The sequence below is a fragment of the Mytilus galloprovincialis genome, chromosome 3, assembly GCF_965363235.1.
Source record: "Mytilus galloprovincialis chromosome 3, xbMytGall1.hap1.1, whole genome shotgun sequence".
Classification (NCBI taxonomy): Eukaryota; Metazoa; Mollusca; class Bivalvia; order Mytilida; family Mytilidae; genus Mytilus; species Mytilus galloprovincialis.
The window spans coordinates 78,172,371-78,192,607 of record NC_134840.1 but is presented as its reverse complement, the minus strand read 5'-3'; the positions used below and the strand labels follow the sequence as shown (position 1 = coordinate 78,192,607).

Genomic DNA, 20,237 nt, shown 5'->3' with positions numbered 1-20,237 from the left:
AATAGAAAGAAAAAAGAAAATAAAGGCATAACAATTATATCTATTAATAACTTTGTAGCCCATATTAAGGACCCCACTTAAATCATGAATGGTCATCCTTTATTTATTTCTTTGCCATGGTACATTCTGTATAGCTATATAAGTAGTGATATATACCTTGACATTTCCGGGTATTACAGATCAACATGTACAATGTATATTACCTGCATGCTCATCTTTTAATATTGCGTTCAATACCTTTCTCATATATAATTACATTTTTTATTTTGTAACATTCACATTTCTGAATGTTCTGTATATCAATTTCATATCTTATTTTCAGACCGAAAGAGAATATGTTTATATTCAAGGAAACATATTGAGTATCAAATTAATATCGATGGTTGTTATTCAACTTGGTATTAAATTTAAAAATACTATTGCGTGTCTGGTAGTAAGCAGTATTGATGTCTGGAACAAGATATAAAGCACATGGAACCCGATTCTTCCAGGGGTGCGTTTAACACTCGGCTGCTGAGGAGTCCAGTCTGTCTTAAACAGTTCACAAACGTTTTCTTGCACTAAATAGTAATAAGGAGCACGTTTAATTTTGGTTGAACTAATTTTTTTTTTATGGTTTCATTTTATCTACATCTATAGGCAAAGTTGACTTTCGATGTTTTACCTAATGATACGAAAATTTTAATATTTGTCATAATTATTACTCCATAATCTTTTTTTTTAAATGACATTTCGTCCTAAATATGCATGAAATGTTTGCCACTGGACGTTAGGCAGTCCATAATCAATCAATCAAATTTTGCACTAAAATATGAATTCAACAATTTAAAACAATCATATCCATGACTTGGTGCATGTCTGTTGTCTGTTCATACAGTTAACTTTCTGAATTCGTTTTTTCGCAGAAATAAATTCCATAAGTATGTAAATATATTAAAAGGGTATCTTGTGGTCATGTGGTATAGTTGACATTATCAAATGTTGGATCCATCGTTTGCTGTTCGTTGTCTGTTTATATTTTAACCCCCGCTTGGATTAAGACCAATCATTTGGGCTGTTATCTGCTCTTTGGTTGTTTTGTTGTCTCTTTAACACATTCCCTCTTTAACACATTCCCCGTTTCCATATCCAATTTTATCTGATGTTCATTTTTATTGTATATGCCATAAAATGTATTAGCCTAGTTTAAATGAAAATAAAGATCAGACAATTAAGATATTGTAGAAGAGAAAATAATTATACATGTTGAATTCGCCTCAGTTTGTTTATTCAAGTTTGGTATCCAACTTTTACATTTACATTTATCCGATAACCTTGTATATTGTATATTTTTGATGGACTACCATCATGCTCATGTGAATAAGGGACTGAGACACACGTGCAAATTTATCAGACTGATTAATAAACAGCTGGACTCTTAGAGGAAACATTGATTAATAACTTTTATATAATATTGTATACACGATGCGTCTAAACACTGCCAAGGACTCCTTAGTGCACTAAGGACTATACAATACCACTAAGGACTAGAAGGAGTGCTGTTATGTGTATTATTTTTATATATTTTTTACATTGATATTCAATGCATAAATTTCAAATTTCATAGAAAAATAATCATAAATAAACAAGATATTCAACATTATTTAGGCACGTGTCCGTTTTTCTTTGATATGCCGAAAATCAATGAACCGTTTGACACGTGCCATATAACTTTACAATTAAACAATTACATTGTTTTTTATTTTAAGTAATAAACGCATCTAATTACTTTATGATATTTTGTTTGGTTAGCCTATAATTTACATTTATCTCACATCTCCTTTCATCATACTAAAGTTTGCCTATGACCAGAGTACAATTTAAATCAGTGCTTTTGAGCTCGAGGTATGTGTTTATAATTGCGTTGCATTCTCGTGCCATTTGGAAACATTTTTATATTACCTTCTGCAAAGATCGGGTACATTCAAGTTTTCTGTCGTGTTTTGTTTCCTATTGTCTTTTGGTCGATTTTTTTTGGGTATTAATTCGCCTGGCATTGACGGTATGTTTCCGGCTTGTAAGTTCGAATTCCCCATTGTATGTTATATTTTGCCTCCCATAGTGTGCAGCAGCAAATATTTCATGCTAAATTGTGGTCGAAAACGTGAACAATAAATGTATATCTTCAAGCGGAGAATCTATTTTAATGACAGATCTTTTATTGCACGTTTCTGTTATATATGGTTATAATTTAATAGAATGTATAATTTAGAGCTTAACATATGGCATGATATACCTGAACGCCATGCAGTGTTTTTTTTTAAATGTATCCTTTGATAATTCCAGAAGTACGTAAATACATACTTAGGATCTCGTATACTAACTAAAATGATACCAATATATAAATAATAACAGTAATGAATCCTTTTTTTTCAGACAGGATAATATGCTCATCTCGGGGACTTTAATAGCTGACTAAACGGTTTGTGATTTGCATATTGTTGAAGGCCGTTCGGTGACCTACAGTTGTTAATTTCTGTGTCATTTGGTCTCTTGTGGCAATCATATACCACATCTTTTTTATATATATATATATATATATATATATCTAATACAGCGCATTAGTATAGAGAAACAAATTGTAATGATGCGGTCGTTTTCTTTATGTGACAATATTTCTATGCTAGACAACGATTCTGCTGATTAAGCATTGTCGTCAAGAAATTTCTATCTGTTCCCGTCACCAACACACTTTCAACTGCTGATATATAAAAAGGGGGTTCAATAAACCCATGAAAATTATATATCAAAAGAAAGAAAAAAAAACGACCATAATTTTTTTTAATTTTTTATAAAAAAAAAAAAAAAACCCGTAGGATTGGAGAATAAATTAATTATGAAATTTCTGACTCTTCAGTTTAAATTTGACGTTAGGTGTATGTTTTTAATATTCTTTCCTTATAATTTTCATATGTCTATAGAACTCGGCTCATAGGTCCGTCGAAAATGAAATTATATCGGTCCCTCGAAAATGAAATTATATCGCGTCGAAATAAAAAATTTTTAGATCTTATTGCAAAGTGTCATTGATATAGCTTTTCTTAATATTCATGTATTGTCATCAACATAACTGTATTTGTTTCAAACTTTCAATCTTAATACTTATAATCTTTTATTCAAACTAAGATAATCGAAATGGAAAAATAGGTGTCATTATCTAATTAAGTGAATTTAAATTAAAATTGGCACAGAAAAAACTTAACCATTTAATTATAAGAAAACGATTTTATTTCAATAATATTTCTAGTCAAACAAATTAAGATAGATGTATATGCATCCGATGATACCAGGTCCAAATTGGTTCCAGTGTTAACTTTGCAGTAGTGTGAATCAGAATTTGTGGTAAAATCAGAAGAAAAAAATACAAAATTTGATTAAAATCTTTTTGCTCTTGAATTTCAACAAAAATTGATATAAAAGTATACTACGTGTTTAATAAATGCACTGAATATTGTATTCAATACAATTAAATAGTCTTTTGAAAACATATGTATTTAACAGTGGATAATTTCAAATATTGTAATAATGTATAATTAAATTTGTTCGTTGCAAGTTATCTACTGGTAATATATTAACTAGAAATCAATTTAAAGTATCAATCTGTCGTTTCAATACAATATGATAAAGAAAAAATCAAAGGTAGCCCACGTACTACAGAACAGATGTTACACCTTACTGGGGTATAAAATGCAGTAGTTTAGAACAGCAATTGCAAAACGGTTGTCTGCCAGTTATATACACAACAACAACAGTCCAGAAACATCTCATCCACCATGAAGGTTTTCGTAATTCTGTGCGCCTTTGCTGCTTGTATGTTTGCTGCCGGTAAGTCTCTTGTAAAATTAGTTTTTTTTAATTCATTTCATGAAGTATTAAAATATTTTCTAAGATTTATATTTTAATTGATCGATTTCTACTGATATTTTAGTTTTTAACACGATACCTTTTCATACGTTTATTTGCAACTGTCTTAAGTCAGGAACATGTTCGATGTGAGCATTAAAGCCGTACTTTGGCCCGTAATGGTTAACTTTTACAGCACTCATACCACATCTTCTGGTATCTATTCAATTCTGATAATTAAATTTTCAATTTAAGCTACGCCAAAAAAAATATTTTTTCGGAAGACATGGTTAAATTATTTTTTTTATATTTTTTTCATATTTTTTTGCAACTTATATTAGACAACTTATCGTTCGATTATTAGCATAATGGAGAGACAGCTAGAATGCAATTTTAAATCTAAACATATTAAAGGCTATGATAATTAATATAATCATACAAATAGTTAAATGATTGTTAACGTACAGTCACAAATATTTCATTATAATTCAATGCATATTAATTCACTAGATGTATTATAATCGCAATGAATATAGTAAAAAGTTTGAAAAACAAAAATCAATCATGTTTAAATAGTTATAATTTAATACTAAAGGTAGATATAATTTAACTATCAATATGTCCCGTAGTTACATTTCATTAAAGTAGAGACAAAATGCATTTAAGAATCGAATGCTTCTTTTTGTAACTTTTCGTGACCGAAGTACATTTTGTATGAAGCGTGGAAGCGCTTCATCCTAAAAATGTGCGCACGGTCAACGCTTTTACAACCCTATGAAGTTACAAAAAGAAGCATTCACTACTTAATATTATAATTAAATTTTATAGCTAGGATCATAAAAACACGATTTTTATCAAGAAGTTACAAAAAGAAGCATTCAATACTTATAATTACATTTTATAGCTAGGATCATAAAAACACGATTTTTATCAAGTTTTTATTGAATTTACCTGTGCACTTTGTTGTGAGACCTCGTGTCATCATGAATGATAAATCTTATTCTGTTATGAAGTTGATTATGAAGGAATAACGCGAGATTGCAGTGCAGTCATTCAGAATAACGTATTATAATAAAACATACATCTAATGTAATTATATTTAAATGATTCTAGCTACATGCCGATTACGCAATGTTATCGTCGTTATAATTATGTTTAAAACATTCTATTTATGACAAACATAAAGTCTTCATTAAAAACTAAGTTAGCTTACTCTTTTTTTTATTGGTGGTGTATTTCCGTTTTTGTTTCTGCTTGTCTGTGTCACAGTATATTTTATGTGACACAAATATAAAAACAAAGATAAGGCTATTTATAGTGTATCTTATTTTTTGTATGTCTAATGTTTTGTCAATAATAACAGTCTTATGATGAACCTGAGTTGAACTCAGTTCGCAAATTCTTTTATAAATACATTGTTCATTCAAGGTTCAATATTATTTCAAAACTGTATAAATATGCTGCACACTGGAAAGGACAAATTACATACTCATCGATTGTCACGTGTCATTATTTACATTAATTTATGTAGCTATACACATGTAATGTTTGCATTTTGTATGTATTTTCATATGGTTAATATTTGCATTTTTGTCAGAAAAATAATAGTCTAAAATTGATTTTAATAAATCTGAAAAGTAGTAAATTTAAACTTGAAAAGTGTTCGGCTAATTGTAATCTTAAACTATTAGTTTCAGAAAAGTTCTTTAATTTTTAAACAGAAAAAAGAAGTAAAATAAATGAAACCAGTGAAAGAAAATGGATAACAATAATCCATGTTGAATTCGGCAGACATTAAATTTAATTGTATTAATTTACAGGAGATCCAGTGCCTGCGGTTGAACCTGCTGTGATTGATCCTCCTGCATTGGAGAAAAGCGGTATGGAAGATATTTATATACTTTATTTTAAGAATATGCACGAAGCATCCACTATGTTGTATTTGTAAAAATATTTCATACGTTTTTGTCAAATTTTATCTTCGTTCAAAATGCTCAGACAAGTTACATTTAGTTTTTTGTTATTCAATATATAAAGTCATATTTTATCGTATCTCTTGGTTTTTCCCTTTCTTTCGTATCGTTAATTATATCTATACGTTCAATGTGACTTTCAATAAATGAAATTAATTATAAAATCTATATTATACTTGTTTCGTTTATGTTATATACGCTTTAGTTATGTATGTCTATTCTTTGTAAAATATGAATTTATCAAAATCATATATATCTTTATATTTTAGATGCCGTTGTGGTTCCGGACGCGCCAGCAGTAGCTGTAGAAGCGCCAGAAGAAGGTGTGTATCGATTGATTTAAGGTGGTACCCAACACCTTGATTAAAATTAATTTGGCTCGTTTATTTTTCATTTTTTTTCAATTTTTTTTACAAAATATATATTTGACCTTTTAACAAAAATATAAAAATTTAAAAAGTTTGAACCAACAATTTCATCCGAAAAATTTCATTTTGACAAACACTAATTGTGATCATTGGGAAGCTTAATATTTCCGTAACAATACAATGTGATTAAAACGTTTATCTGATTTTACAGCGTTATCTCCCTGTACTAGTGTTAGGTACCACCTTAAACACATGTTATCAATCTCAAACCAGTTCTAAGAGTCGTCTTGCCCTGCTTCAATCTCATTATGACTTTGACATGAAAAACAGCTAAAAAACGGTTTGTTTTGTTTGATTAAGAGTTTTGTCAACAATTTTGTGTACCCGTACCCTAACCTTTCCGATTTCCATTACATTAAGTTGTGTTGATAACAAATGAGGTTTCCTCGTGTTTTATAACGTAACCAATATGTGATAGAATTGAGAATGAAAACGGGGAATGTGTTAAAGTGAACCCTATCCGACGAAACAGCTTAAAACAGCCGAATGCCACCATTTTAATATTTTACACAGCGAGAAAATCCCGAACCCGGATGCTGATGTTATGTTATATATCATATATATATCTACATTAAATTATGAAACATATTTCTCTATGTTCACCCTAGCCCTCTCTAGTTCATTGTTGATTATACTTATTCAATTTAATATTTGATGAATAAAACCACCGATTATTTATAACTTTATGTAAATAATACGGAGGTTTATCAATTTTACCATATTTTTAATCGACGTCTCGGATTCATGCATATTAGTTTCAGACCTCCAATTCAAAACTTCTTTATAATCAACTATTTTTTTATTTTTAGTCGCCCCTGTGTCTGTGGAAGCACCAGAAGAAGCAAGCGAAGAAGAAGGTGTGTATTGTATAAACTTAACAAATAGTACCAATCTCATACCGAGGCTTATTGGCGTCTTGAAGTTGCAAGCAGATATATTAGTTTTTTCATGTCTATTACAGATTATACCTCTGACTTGATAATCTTTTAGATAGTCCAACCTCCGTAACGTGTGATATATATGACCTTATATTTTATAATTATGGCGGTGCAATACTTTCTCTTATTTACTTTTTATTGGGCTTTGAAAGCCTATAATTGTTTCTACCGCTTCATTTGAACTCTAGAGGATGGTCTCCTTGGCTATCTTACCACATTTCTTTATTTTTGCATTCGTATTTGTACTGTTTCTGTATCTCATAGGAATGTTGTCGGGTGAATTATGAATTTGTAATTATTTCAATTTTGTGTCCTTTATAGTTTTTTATTTAATAATGATACGTCTGTGATGTTCTGCCAAGTTATAACGCAAATGAAAATACAATTTGCTTTGCAATTTGATTCTTGTTTCAACATGTATAGTTCATATAAATATATTGATTTAATATTGATATTCAGAGGGTGACAGCAGCAGTGAAGAACAAGACGACGAAGAGGAAGAAGAAGAAGGAAATAGTGAAGAAACATCTTCAGAGGAAGAAGAAGATAGTGAAGAAACATCTTCAGAGGAAGAAGAAGGAGATAATGAAGAGGAAGAAGAAGAGGCAGAAGAGGAGGAAGAGGAAGAGGAAGAAGAAGAGGAAATAGAGCAAGAAAGTGCAAGTGAAACATCTGCTGATAATAGTGATGTAGTTGAATAATCTTCATCATAAAGTATTGGTGGTGATACATTAATAACTAGCGCTAATAAACATGCTGCGACTAAGTAAAACATATATATTAAAAAATAGATAGACATTTATTGTTCAACTTATTAATAAAGTATGCAACCACATATAAAAAATAGTTATTGTAAATCATATCATAAATAAGTACATGTATTCACACTGTGCTAGCCTTTCCCTGCTGTTTTATACTGAGCAACGGAGAACATTTTGATTTCGTGCATGTAAACATTACAAGTATTAAATTGTTATAGATACGCAATCGAGATTCAAATACATTACAAGATAATAAAAAGATGTGGTATGGTTGCCAATGAGACAACTATTTATTTGTCCAAGTGAAGTGGATTATAAGCACTGTTGATTTGTTGTCGTGTTAGTAAATTCAATACCATATCTGTTAAGATAATGCAATTCATCTATGCGCAACTCCTGTTTCGACATCTCTAAACTACAAAACATGTATAGCTGTGTCTCGACTCAAAGAATATCTTACGAAACGATTTAGAACAAACTACCAAACAAAATCATGTTATTCTAGTAAAAAGTAAAATCACAAAAAAATCCGAACTCAGAGGAAAGTTAAAAAGGAAAGTCCCTCATAAAATGGCAATTTTAAAATAAAAAAAACTCAACACATAAAACGAATGGATAACAACTGTCATATTTCTGAATTGGTATGTAGAAAATACCTTTAAAGAGCTTGGATAGCACCAAATGACATGTCTCTTTAAAAAATGACAACCCTTGACACTACATACATCTTAAGTTATTGTGCGATATTAAATTCTTTATTTGTTTTCTCCCCGTCGTCAATTCACTAGATTTTTCTAAAAAGTTGTCTTGTCATTTTGAAATTACTTTTAATGAATGTCTTCGCAATACAAACCTACTTTTAGTAGTTAGTTAAAGACTGGTTGGCTCGAAGTCTCTACGAGATATGTATCCCGATTAAAACGCTTACTATATAAAAAAATCAATTAACACATATGACAAGCAAAAACCAACGACAACATGTTATAGTCTTGGTATCTATGCAATAGTTGCCACTGGACGTAAAAAAAACCAAATAATTGAATGAAGTCACTAGGTAACTAGTAACAAAGTTTTTCGATTCGATCAATATTTTGTATTTAAAATCGCAGCCATCTGTTGTCATAAACAAACATTGATACTTCAAATCGACTTTGTACTATTCTATATTTAAACAGTGTAAACTTTGTTTAAAACATACGTCGTGAATATCAACAAAAAAGTAATTTTCATAAAAAATGCTGGATGCTAACTGTTAATGCACACAAAAAAAGATAACTAGCATCGTGCTTTTCTCTGATTGTTTATGACGTGTTGACACTGTTATGTACCGATATATACTTTGTTTGGGAGAGAAGGATTTATGTGTAGGTTGTAATTGGTTTTAAATATGCTTTCAGTTATTTAGAGAATACAAACTTGAAGACTTTGTGACTGGATACATAATAAGTTTGGTTTTAACGTTTGAATTGTCATGTAGTTTAATATTGATCTGATGAGGGTTGCTCATTGTTGCAGAAGGAAGGTGTGACCTTTTAGTTGCTTACATGTACATCTCCGTCCTTGGCAGCGGTATAACTAGATGCAGGAACTTACTGCTAATGCATGTATTAATAGGCCGGCATTCCGGCAAGTACAAAAATGTAACTTGTGTAATGGAAAAGAAAATCATACCCGGTTTTAATTGTCGAATTTGGATGCATAGAACTATTATTATGACTACAAGTTACTACTTTCAACGTTGAAACTGCTGTTTAACACCGACAGTTAATCAATCAATCATTTTGTACAAAAAAATGTGTTCATGAAAGCATCATGTTTTAATATGACAAAATATTTATATGTCTCAAGCCGAGAACTATCTCATAATTTCCCTAAGATACAAGCAGTTAAATACCTTTAAAATATATTTATAAATGTATAGAATGAAGGAAAACTACGGAAGCGTATTAACGCCACACATTTTTTATTTTATTTTTCTTCCTATGTTTGCGTTATAACGCAAACCTTTTTTGCATATTTGGCCTTGTATGTATGTTTCTTTTTTTATCTACTAGTAAATCACATCCGAAATGAATGACAGACGGACATAATATATACAAAACTTAATGAATAATTGAAATCAAGTATTTGCGTTATAACGCAAACCTTTGCGTTACAACGTAAACCTTTGCGTTACAACGCAAACATTTGCGATATAACGCAAACCTTTGCGTTATAACGCAAATATCTTGATTTCAATTATTCATTAAGTTTTATATATATCATGTCCGTCTGTCATTCATTTCGGATGTGATTTACTAGTAGATAAAAAAAGAAACATACATACAAGGCCAAATCATTATAATAAATATGCATAGGAATAATGGAATAATTGAAGTGCAATTATACATAAATTAAGACTGATTTGTGCATCAGAAAAGTATATAATTTAACAAGAAAATAGATATAGTTTAGTATATAGGCATATTAAAATTGAAAGATCAAAAATAATGTCATACAATTGTGAAACCTCCAAGTCAAATAGACAAAATGATCTTTCTGCTTTAAAATGAATTATTAATAAGTAAACATTTTTTTTAAATCTCAGAATATGATCAAGATTCTTTGATAGAAAGTCATTGAATTTTCATTTCAATATAATGAAGTATTTTTAAGATGCTTGGGTAGCAATTTAAATAGAGAGAACATAATTTTATTAATAAAACATCTTCATTCTATACATTTATTGCCAAAGGGTAGCTTGTTTGGATCTAACCTACTTTACACAGTTCTCAAACGAGAGCTTACTTTGGAAGTATATTTATATTCGGTTATAGCTATATTAGCAGGGTTGATTTTTTTCTTAGGTATAACCTCAATTTACTCAATTTTCTTTGTAATGTATATACTAGTAGTAACTTGGATATCGTTTTTGGGGACCTTTATAGTTTGTTGTTCATTGTGAGCCAATGCTCCGTGTTGAAGACCGTAATTCGGCCTATGATGGTTTACTTTTACGAATAGTGACTTAGATGGAGAGTTTTCTTATTGACACTCATACCACATCTTCTTATATTATTCTGCTCATTATTAGTCATTGATATGATCTAATTATTCAAGCAGTTAACTTTGCAATTACTACAAAGGTGATAAATTTTATTATATACAGCCTCCTCCATTAATAACTACTGTTTCCTTTGAATCTTAAATAAGAAATAAGATAAAACAAATGTTTGCGTTATAAGCAAAGGTTTGCGTTATATCGCAAAGGTTTACGTTTAACGCAAACATAGGAAGAAAAATTAAAAAAAAATGTGTGGCGCTAATACGCTTCCGTAGAAAACAACGTAAATACGTATGGATTTTATTTCACTTTGAACTGACATTTCTCAAATAAAAATCTGTCTGCAGAATGATGTTTTCCAATTATATGTTATTGCGTAATTGATATGAGCAATATTTACACTGAATACATGGTCACTAGATTGCTACAAGTTTGTAATTTTTTCACTCATCTCTTGTATGGTTTAGAACGCAAAAAAAAAACGAATTCGATGATTCTTTTGAATTTCCTTGAAACTGTTCAAAGATTTAATCTATTACTTTGAACAAAATCATGGGCACGAATTTAACGTGAACACAATTCCTTTTTGTGGCACTTCAAATACACGTGTAACAAGTTTTTAAAGGATTGTATATATGTAGAAGTACAAGGGTGAAATGACCACCATAAAGGAACATTAAAATAATTATAAAAATAGTACAAGCATACCAGATACCAACAAGCGTTTTAAAATACAGGAATGCATATAATGTGTAACTGTCCTTATTTTGAGTTTTTGATGCTTTCCAATATCAAAGTTGTGGAACAAGTTTTATCATATTCATTTGATAATCCATGAAATGATTGTCTCCATATGACGTTCTTGAACATTAAAACTAAATATTATATAACAAACCCTGATAATTTTGATTGTTTGGTATACAGGTTGGTTGCCACTGCGCAAAACAGTTTAATATATAACCCTATTGGGAAAAGATAGAACTTTTTTTCTGTCAGAAAACATTGTCAAACATCCAAACATATTATCCACACTGATCTGTGTCCACACTTGTTAGAAGTATAAATATCATCTGTCGATACTCATATGCAATTAAACAAAAATCTACAACACCGCCAAAATTAACATAACTTTAATTATTATCAAATTTTGTACCTAGTTTATAATCAAAACTCTTTTATACTCGAATTCCATTTGGTTTTTGAAACTACTCTCTGGTATTGAGAAATCGAATAAAACGAATACCAAGACCATATCTCGTTTGCAATTTGCCAAGTAACAATAAGTGAATATACAACTGTTTATTATTCGTCTGTCGTTATGTCATACATGTATTTAGGGCAAATAGATTAACTGTTATAATAATTATGGTAATGTTGAATATTTACATAAAATCGGTAATAAACAATGGCGATTATGGCTGTTATAGTGTTTTTATGGTCTGCTTTATTTGTAACGGGTAAGTCTAACAACATCTTTGATACGTTTTACAAAATACATTAATATTATGAGGAATTATATGCAGAAACTATACCTATCGAGACGGTATACAGAGATTCAGTGTGTAAATATGTTCGCCTGATTAATGATTCTTTTTGCTGTATTTATAAAAAAAATAATAAGGAGATATGAAGGCAAATGAGAAATAACTATCCAGCAGAGTTCAAAGGACGTGGATATAAGCAAATATAGGTAATCGTACGGCCTTCAACAATGAGAAAACCCCGTACCGTATAGTCAGCTGTAAAAGACCTTGTTTACTCTTTCACAACTGGTTCCTGTTCTTTGTCTGTTTTTGTGGCTTTAACAGATGTTAGGATAAGGTATTCACCTGATACAGTGTTATAGTTGTTTCAGAATTCACCAACAATATGTTATACCACTTTAAATCATAAAACAGAAGCTAATTCGATAGATTTTGTCTTGGGAATTACCCAATTGACACATTAAGGGCATTACACAGCCAAAATGATATTGATTTTTGTCGTATCGACATTTTCATGTCAGTTTCGAACAGAATTTACAGTTCTGTGGAGAGCGAATTGTGGGAAAATTACTTCAAGAAGGGTTCCGACACTAAAAAACAATCGGAAGCATTATGAGTAGCAGTACTAGTGTTACTTGGGTCACCTAACCTGCTCGTTTCCACTGATATCAACTATAAAAACGAGTTAATTATGTGTGTAGAACCAAAAAAGAATTTAATGACTCTGTACGTATACAAAATTATGAGCCGATAAAATAACGACAGGCTAGCTTTGCACGAAATAGTGTAATTTTGTGATGATAAGTCGGTAAAGAGTAAGTGGAATGAATGTCAATTTTCTTGTTTTCCTATAGTTATATTTAAAAAAAATTCGAGACAATTATATATTATTCTTATATCAGAATGATAGTCATCATAAAAACGGGTAACTTAAAAATTGATTGCAGTTCCAACTTAAAAAAAAATATCTTGTGCTATCTTTCCCTATATTGCGAGGGATCTAGTTTTCCTATCAGCTTTCGGTTAATACCGTTTGGTAGATTTTAAATTAACTTGTTTTACTTTACCTTAAATTCTTTATTCAATTTACAGCTGAATGTTTCATCAGGGTAAATAATTACGAAAATTCTGTATACATAGCCAAAGGTCCCGCACAGGGTTTCAAGACAGCACCTCCATCGTTCTATTTTGAACCAAAGGATTATGACATATTTACCGCCGAAGATGACCAGGAAAGAAATGTAACTGGGAACGAAGTCAAGAAAGGTATAATTGTCATATCCAGTTTATAAAACGTTTACAATGCAAGAGCCGTCAAATGGTTATTCGTTTTCAAATCGTTGGTTTCCAGAAAACGTAATGAGACGAAAATTACATTTGAAATCTTTATTACATGTACTATCATGCAATTGATAACTGAATGTTTGTATCCCCTAACACATGTCAAGAAAAATTAAAAGAGTTGGCTTGCCGAAAAAAATCTCTATTTGTGTGTGTTTAAGGAACATGCAGTCTCATTTATAGATATGTTTTTTTTTCTTAAATTACAAAAGATTTGTTCGGTATATATAAATCCTTGAAATTACTAACAAGCAATTCTTGCAAAAAGCTTGTTTGGCGTTATAATTATATAGCGTTATTGCACGAATATTGGTGAAAATTGTCCCGAGTGGAATTTTATATTGCACGAGCTTGCGAGTGCAATATATGTTCTACGAGGGACAATATTCCCCAATATTCATGCAATAACCCTTTTATTGTATAGCAATATAATATTTGAAAGTAAAAATTGGCTTAAACTAAGATTTAAACGTTGATGACGTCATGAATTTTGAAGATTTATTGCACTAGTGCAATATTAGAATTTATTGCACGGTTACGTTCTGTGGGAAATATTATAGTGCTGTATAATAATTATCTTTATATATTTTTTTATGTAAGTAATTACTTTAAAAATAATATATTATATGAAACAGTTAATAGGAAATCCTGTACCAATTAAAGTATCATTGATAATTATCTTTAAAAAGAGTCTTGCTCTTGTTTCATCTGTTACATCATCAATTATTAACTTCTTACTATAATAACATAGTCTAGTAAACGGTTAAAAAAAGGGAATGGTCATAGGATCTAAGAATGATATTAATATTGTTTTCGTTTTGCTTGCAAACCTTAATTTTGTATATTTCAGGTCATTTAGTCACATTTTACAAGTACAACAAAGATTTTAATCCTATCGCCGTTCTTGCATTTTTGTTCACTGACAATACTGTAAGTTTCAACGCTGTCTTAGAATCTAATCCAGTGTGGGTAATATTTTCAACACCAAACCCTTGTAATTGGCTAAAACTTTCTAAATAAATTTAATCAATGGCGCGACATTAATATTTTCATTTTGAACAATGAACTTACCATATGGTTCTTTACCTTCAGCAATTTTTACTGTATTAAGACGCATGTTCGAAAGTTAACAAGTATAGTCAAACCTAACCGAGGTCATCCGAGATTGAATTTATATGAGTAAACAATCTGTCCTAGCTAACCTAGTATTTTCTCACTAATGTGCAATGTGAAAAATGAAGAAGATACTTTTTGGTTATTCACACCATACGTCGAGGACAACTAGACAACACTATGGTCAAACAGAAAACTGCTGTAAAGAAACAAACACGCATTCACAAAATCAACTAGATACTAGTATTAGACGTGTAGATTCATTGTTGGTGTTAAATGCCATTTTTAACACTGTAGGCTATTTCGTGGAGGACTCAGGTCATTGGAAATCCTCGCAGTCGAACACACTTTGCCGAAAGCGGGATTATACCTCACAACATCAGTGTATACCTAGTTGTTACCTAGACTACTCGGTCACCGATGTCCTCTTCCTTAAGAAAAAAACATACAAACTGAATTATGATTTAATCATTGTATATTTTATACATGACCATAATTTACACTTATTTGAGCATAATTGGTATATATATAAAATACATGATGGATGTACAAGAATGTCTTTTATAATTTTCACACCAAGACTCATTTCTAATCGTTTTAAAATATATTCTATGTTTCAGTATTTTAATATAATACGAAGAACATTGCTGCAGGTCTAGATTATGTCATTGGCTGCCATCTTGTTCATGATCGAGTACTTTTTGTGAATACAAAAATAGTTACAATATTAATTAGTCTGATTTAAGATTGACTGTTGGTGTTTAACGCCACTTTCATCACACTTGGATATATCATTGCCACCAGATTTTACGAGACGGAATACCCAGAGAGAACAACCGTCCTTCGTCAAGCTTAAATTGGAAATCCTTATCAATTGTTAGATTTTCTGTACTACAACAGATTGCTGACAAAATTATACACATCTCATTCGAACCTATCCAGAGATGGTGGTGTCACAGTAATTATGGAAACCGCTTTACGTTATTCTATCAATCCTTACATTTGGAATACTAAAACTTTATACCAAAGATTTGACTTTTAATCTTCTATTTGTTAGATATAAAGAATGAAGGAATTTGTAAATAAATGTGAATATATAAACGTCATGGCTTGTAGCAACCGATAACAATAGTGTGTTATATGTACATGTATAAAGAAGTTGACCATGGCTTTCGTAACATATACTTAGAAAAAGTAAATCATCGAGAACTCTTTATCTATATTTATTAATTTTGTTCGTCAGGCTAATTTTATTCATAGCGAATACAAACTGTTATTTGCCCTGTATGACAAGGCAAGGTGATCAAATAAGTAAAACGTAAAAAGACAAGGTATGACCAGGAAACGGGAAACCTCTGTTTGTTTATTTATCCGTTTTCGTAAACAACAAATACATGTAGTTAAGGAGGGAACTATACTGAGTAACTATAAATATATCGATACACAAGACCAATGTATGAAACTAACATTTAATGTTCTAAGATTAATTTATCGTTTAGCAATATTTCACAACATTTAAGACTGTTTGCGTACATGTTTTCCCTATTTGGTTGTTTTTTTCTCTTCCTATTTTTTCTTTTTTTCTTTTTGTTTTTTTGTTTTTTTAATTTTTATCATGATTAAAAACTTCATGACAAGATGTTCATTAAGACCAAATTGAGTCCAGAAATTCGTAAATAAAAATGACGAGATAGATACAGTCATACAGAATGTGGCGGTGTTAAGCTAGTTGGAAGGCCCGACAACCATCCCCTAATCTGGGAGAGTTGTGTAAAAGTCCTTATAAAAACAAATTATGAAAATTATTTGAAAAGGGATTAACTCATCAGATGGATACAAAGCAGAAATACTTTTAACAAAAACAGAGTGGACGAGGCAGTGTACTTATACGTCCAAACAACAAAACGACACTAAGCACATGTCTAGTAGTTCTTGCAGTTACTGACAGCTAGCTCAAAACAAAAACAACGTATAAAAAAATCAGGCATCTAAGACGAAAATATCAAGCAGGTACACATTCAACATACTGGATTTAGCGTAAAGACGCGATTACCTAAATTTGAATGGGAAATGAAAGACAAATAAATGCCCATAAACTTGGCAATAAAATGTGAAAATATATTTGAAATATTCAACCATGATACAAACTTTTTCTTTTTTCACATCAGACATTCCGCCTCTTTCCAAATGATTGTTTTAATTCGAAGCCCACCATTTTCCTATCAATTATCAATAAAGTCAGACTGTCAGAACTTGCCCAAATATCAAAGATATATGCTGGTGTTGCGTTTCAATTGATAATCAGTATATACTTCCAAGTAATAATTGAAAATGCAATTAATATTGTGTTTATGAATATATAACATTCACTATAAGCATAAATCGACTTCGTCAATTCAAGATGATCATACTGGTATCTCTTTTTGTTTTATACAGTTTTGGAATAGGTAAGTATTAAAACAATAAACTAATGTATGTACTATTCTTATTTTTAATATGGTTATACATTATTGTAATATATTAAAAATCCATATGTTGTTTAGTGCATCGATTAAAATGAATTGTCTCAATATTAAAGCTCCCATATCATTTTCAACAAGATAGATTACATTTGATAAATATAACCCGCATGTTTTCGTCGGTAAACATGGTAAATTATTATAGCATTATGGAAAGTTTTTTAACTATACATGTAGTTGAAAGAGGATTCATTTTATCATCACACATATTACCAAATGAAAGTGGAACCGCGTAAAAGGATTAATTATATATTTATCTGTTATTTTTTCTCCATTGTTGAAGCATATGATAAAAAGATCATAACATGCCATTTTTCATATCTCACGTATTGTATCAGCCCTCGGTCAATATCAGCCCTCGAGCCACGCGGCTCTTGGACTGATATTGAACCTAGGGCTGATAATACATGCGATATGAAAAATGCCATGTAATAATCTGATAATATAAGTGTGCGGCAACCAATCACTCTTGGAAAATATTTCAGTTATAAAATCATTTTAGATAGTGTACACACCATACTTGCATTCTTTTGAAAGTCCATGATCAGTCATTGACTTCCTTTAAAAGTATATAAGAATAGTCCAGGTATATGGTCTAGAAGGGAATGGGGAGTTGTATGCATACATGATAGAGGTTTAACATTAAGCATACATATGCCGTGCCTGTACAAAGTCTTGATAACTGGATCAAATGCCACAGTAAAGGAGAAAACATTTAACTTCAAGAAGGCGGTATCGTTTTTCGCCTGAGTCAGAAAATTTATTTTTTTTAGTTTTTCGACGCTATCTATCAAATAATTGTTTTGGAATATTTTTTTTATCATCTCTTTGTCCACAATATTTTGTTCCCGTCAAAATATATTTCAAATCTTGTTATGCCCCCGCAAATGATTATTTTTATACCCCTGTCCGTGTCTCCTTCCGTCCGTCCCCTTATTGGTTTATAGCTAATTAAGATAATTCCTTCTACAGTTTTAATGCTAGGAAGATTTCACATTGCCTTCTGTTTGTAATGTGAATGTGTTCCTGCGATCAGGGTTTTGATTTTTATTTGCACTTTTTGGAGTTAAACTTGGTCAATTTTGTAATGTCTACTTTTATAAGAGGTCCATATCTGTTCAGGATAACTCCTCCTCTAGTTAAATGAAGACCGAAGTGATCCATGCTCAACATTGTGTATTTTAAAATAACACTTTGCATATGACTGGGTATCACATGTGTATGCCAGACACAATTATATCTCAAAGAAATTCCGACACTGACTTTGTTATAATACAGTTACTTCAGAGTGGAATGCGGGGAATTACTTTGTCAGTTTGTCATCATTTTAATATCCTGCTTAGTGCTACTCATTTTAGATGGAGTATTATCGTCAGAAAGTAAGGGCGCACATGACCTTTCGATTTAACCGTCATAGGCAAAATAGCGATCAACAGGTTAGTTAGCAATGGTTTTTCAACTCGAGTAGGTTTTCGGCCGCATCTCATCTCAGGGCTTTCAAGGAGAGGAATTTGTATAAGTGACTTTTCACTTGTTTTTCAATCCATAGTATTGTATTTATGTACGCATTTATTCAACTGTTTCTGAATAAAATATTGTTTACACTCGGGCTATCGCCTATTGATGAGATTGAAGCTGAGAAACATCCTCTCGTTTGAAAAAAAAAACCATTTATATCAACAAATCAAAGTAGCTATTAAAGAGCAAAGTATAGGCTATGACATGTAGGATGTATTTAAAGTTCGATGAACTACAATTCCAAACTTTCTTTCTTTTTGTTAGTTACAAATGTACTACATTTATCTTTTAGTATTTAAAAATGTCGTTTTTCATGTCAGGACTAAAACACAGAAACCATGCATATGTGTCTGTCATTCATAATGCGGAATAAGTACTTACAAATGTATATGTTTACATTGTACAAACCATTTTTACAAAAGTATAATTTCAATCCAATTTGATTTCAGTTGACTGTTTTGTCAAGGTAGAAAATTACCAGGATTCTGTTTACATAAAAAAGGGATATTCCAGCCGTGGTAAATTTTATTCAGCATTAGATATAACCGTTTTTGAACCGAGAAACTACGATTTCATGTCAGATATTATTTGGAGTAGCGTTGATGGTGTCAACAAGAAAGGTCAGATTTTTTTTAATAAATATATCTATTATTTACTTTTATAGTTAAGGTGCCAGGACACATTTACATGTATCGTCTTTTGATTTTCATAGTCCCTAGTGTGGACCCACAATAACTTAGACATTTTTGTCACACTCTTTCCATTTTTATATATTCTATGCATGAAATATTGCTTTGTAAGAACATGCAGGGGATGAAATTCCCTGTTAAAAACAAGGATGTTAAATTTTTAAGTAAAGTAGTGTTTTGGTCCAGTTAAAAAGGTGAAAAATTAGTTTGTCTAAACTGAAACTGCATTTTCCCTCTTAACACAGAATTGCCCATATTTTGATATTATTTGTCCCATAATATTACACTACACTGTAGAAGTCGTTTTGAGATATAGCAGACCTGTGCGATTCTTCGAATTTTAATCTATTGTCGAATAGAAATGCACCACTAAATAACGTGTCTACTGGCAAAATAGTACTTCTTTACAATGTAAACAACTGGTCTGATTTTTAACAAAAAACTGTTTCAAGAGATTTTCTCTGTCGTGGAACGATCCGGATCCGTTTTTGATAGTCGATAGTTTATAGGTAAGATCATAAGCTCTCAAGTTTGCGTCGGATGGAAAG

At 30.8% G+C, this 20,237-nt stretch overlaps 2 protein-coding genes across 2 annotated transcripts; both read left to right on the top strand.

The window, feature by feature from the left end:
* Window positions 1-3,707: 3,707 nt before the first annotated feature.
* Window positions 3,708-8,019, top strand: LOC143069045 (uncharacterized). The gene is made up of 5 exons (XM_076243480.1): window positions 3,708-3,864; window positions 5,703-5,762; window positions 6,125-6,178; window positions 7,093-7,140; window positions 7,681-8,019. The coding sequence occupies exons 1-5, from the start codon at window positions 3,813-3,815 to the stop codon at window positions 7,920-7,922; spliced, it is 456 nt and encodes a 151-aa protein (XP_076099595.1). The 5' UTR covers window positions 3,708-3,812; the 3' UTR covers window positions 7,923-8,019.
* Window positions 8,020-12,381: 4,362 nt separating this feature from the next.
* On the top strand, window positions 12,382-16,177 carry LOC143066582 (uncharacterized). Its single transcript, XM_076239459.1, has 4 exons — window positions 12,382-12,482; window positions 13,602-13,775; window positions 14,701-14,780; window positions 15,584-16,177. Exons 1-4 carry the CDS (start codon window positions 12,431-12,433, stop codon window positions 15,620-15,622), a joined length of 345 nt encoding a protein of 114 aa, XP_076095574.1. The 5' UTR covers window positions 12,382-12,430; the 3' UTR covers window positions 15,623-16,177.
* The last annotated feature ends 4,060 nt before the right edge of the window (window positions 16,178-20,237 follow it).

Coding starts and splice junctions, on each gene's coding strand:
- LOC143069045 (XM_076243480.1), top strand. CDS start 3,813: ATGAAGGTTTTCGTAATTCTGTGCGCCTTTGCTGCTTGTATGTTTGCT. Junction 3,865..5,702: donor TGCTTGTATGTTTGCTGCCG/GTAAGTCTCTTG, acceptor ATTAATTTACAG/GAGATCCAGTGCCTGCGGTT. Junction 6,179..7,092: donor TGTAGAAGCGCCAGAAGAAG/GTGTGTATCGAT, acceptor TTTTATTTTTAG/TCGCCCCTGTGTCTGTGGAA.
- LOC143066582 (XM_076239459.1), top strand. CDS start 12,431: ATGGCGATTATGGCTGTTATAGTGTTTTTATGGTCTGCTTTATTTGTA. Junction 12,483..13,601: donor GTCTGCTTTATTTGTAACGG/GTAAGTCTAACA, acceptor TTCAATTTACAG/CTGAATGTTTCATCAGGGTA. Junction 14,781..15,583: donor TTTTGTTCACTGACAATACT/GTAAGTTTCAAC, acceptor TCTATGTTTCAG/TATTTTAATATAATACGAAG.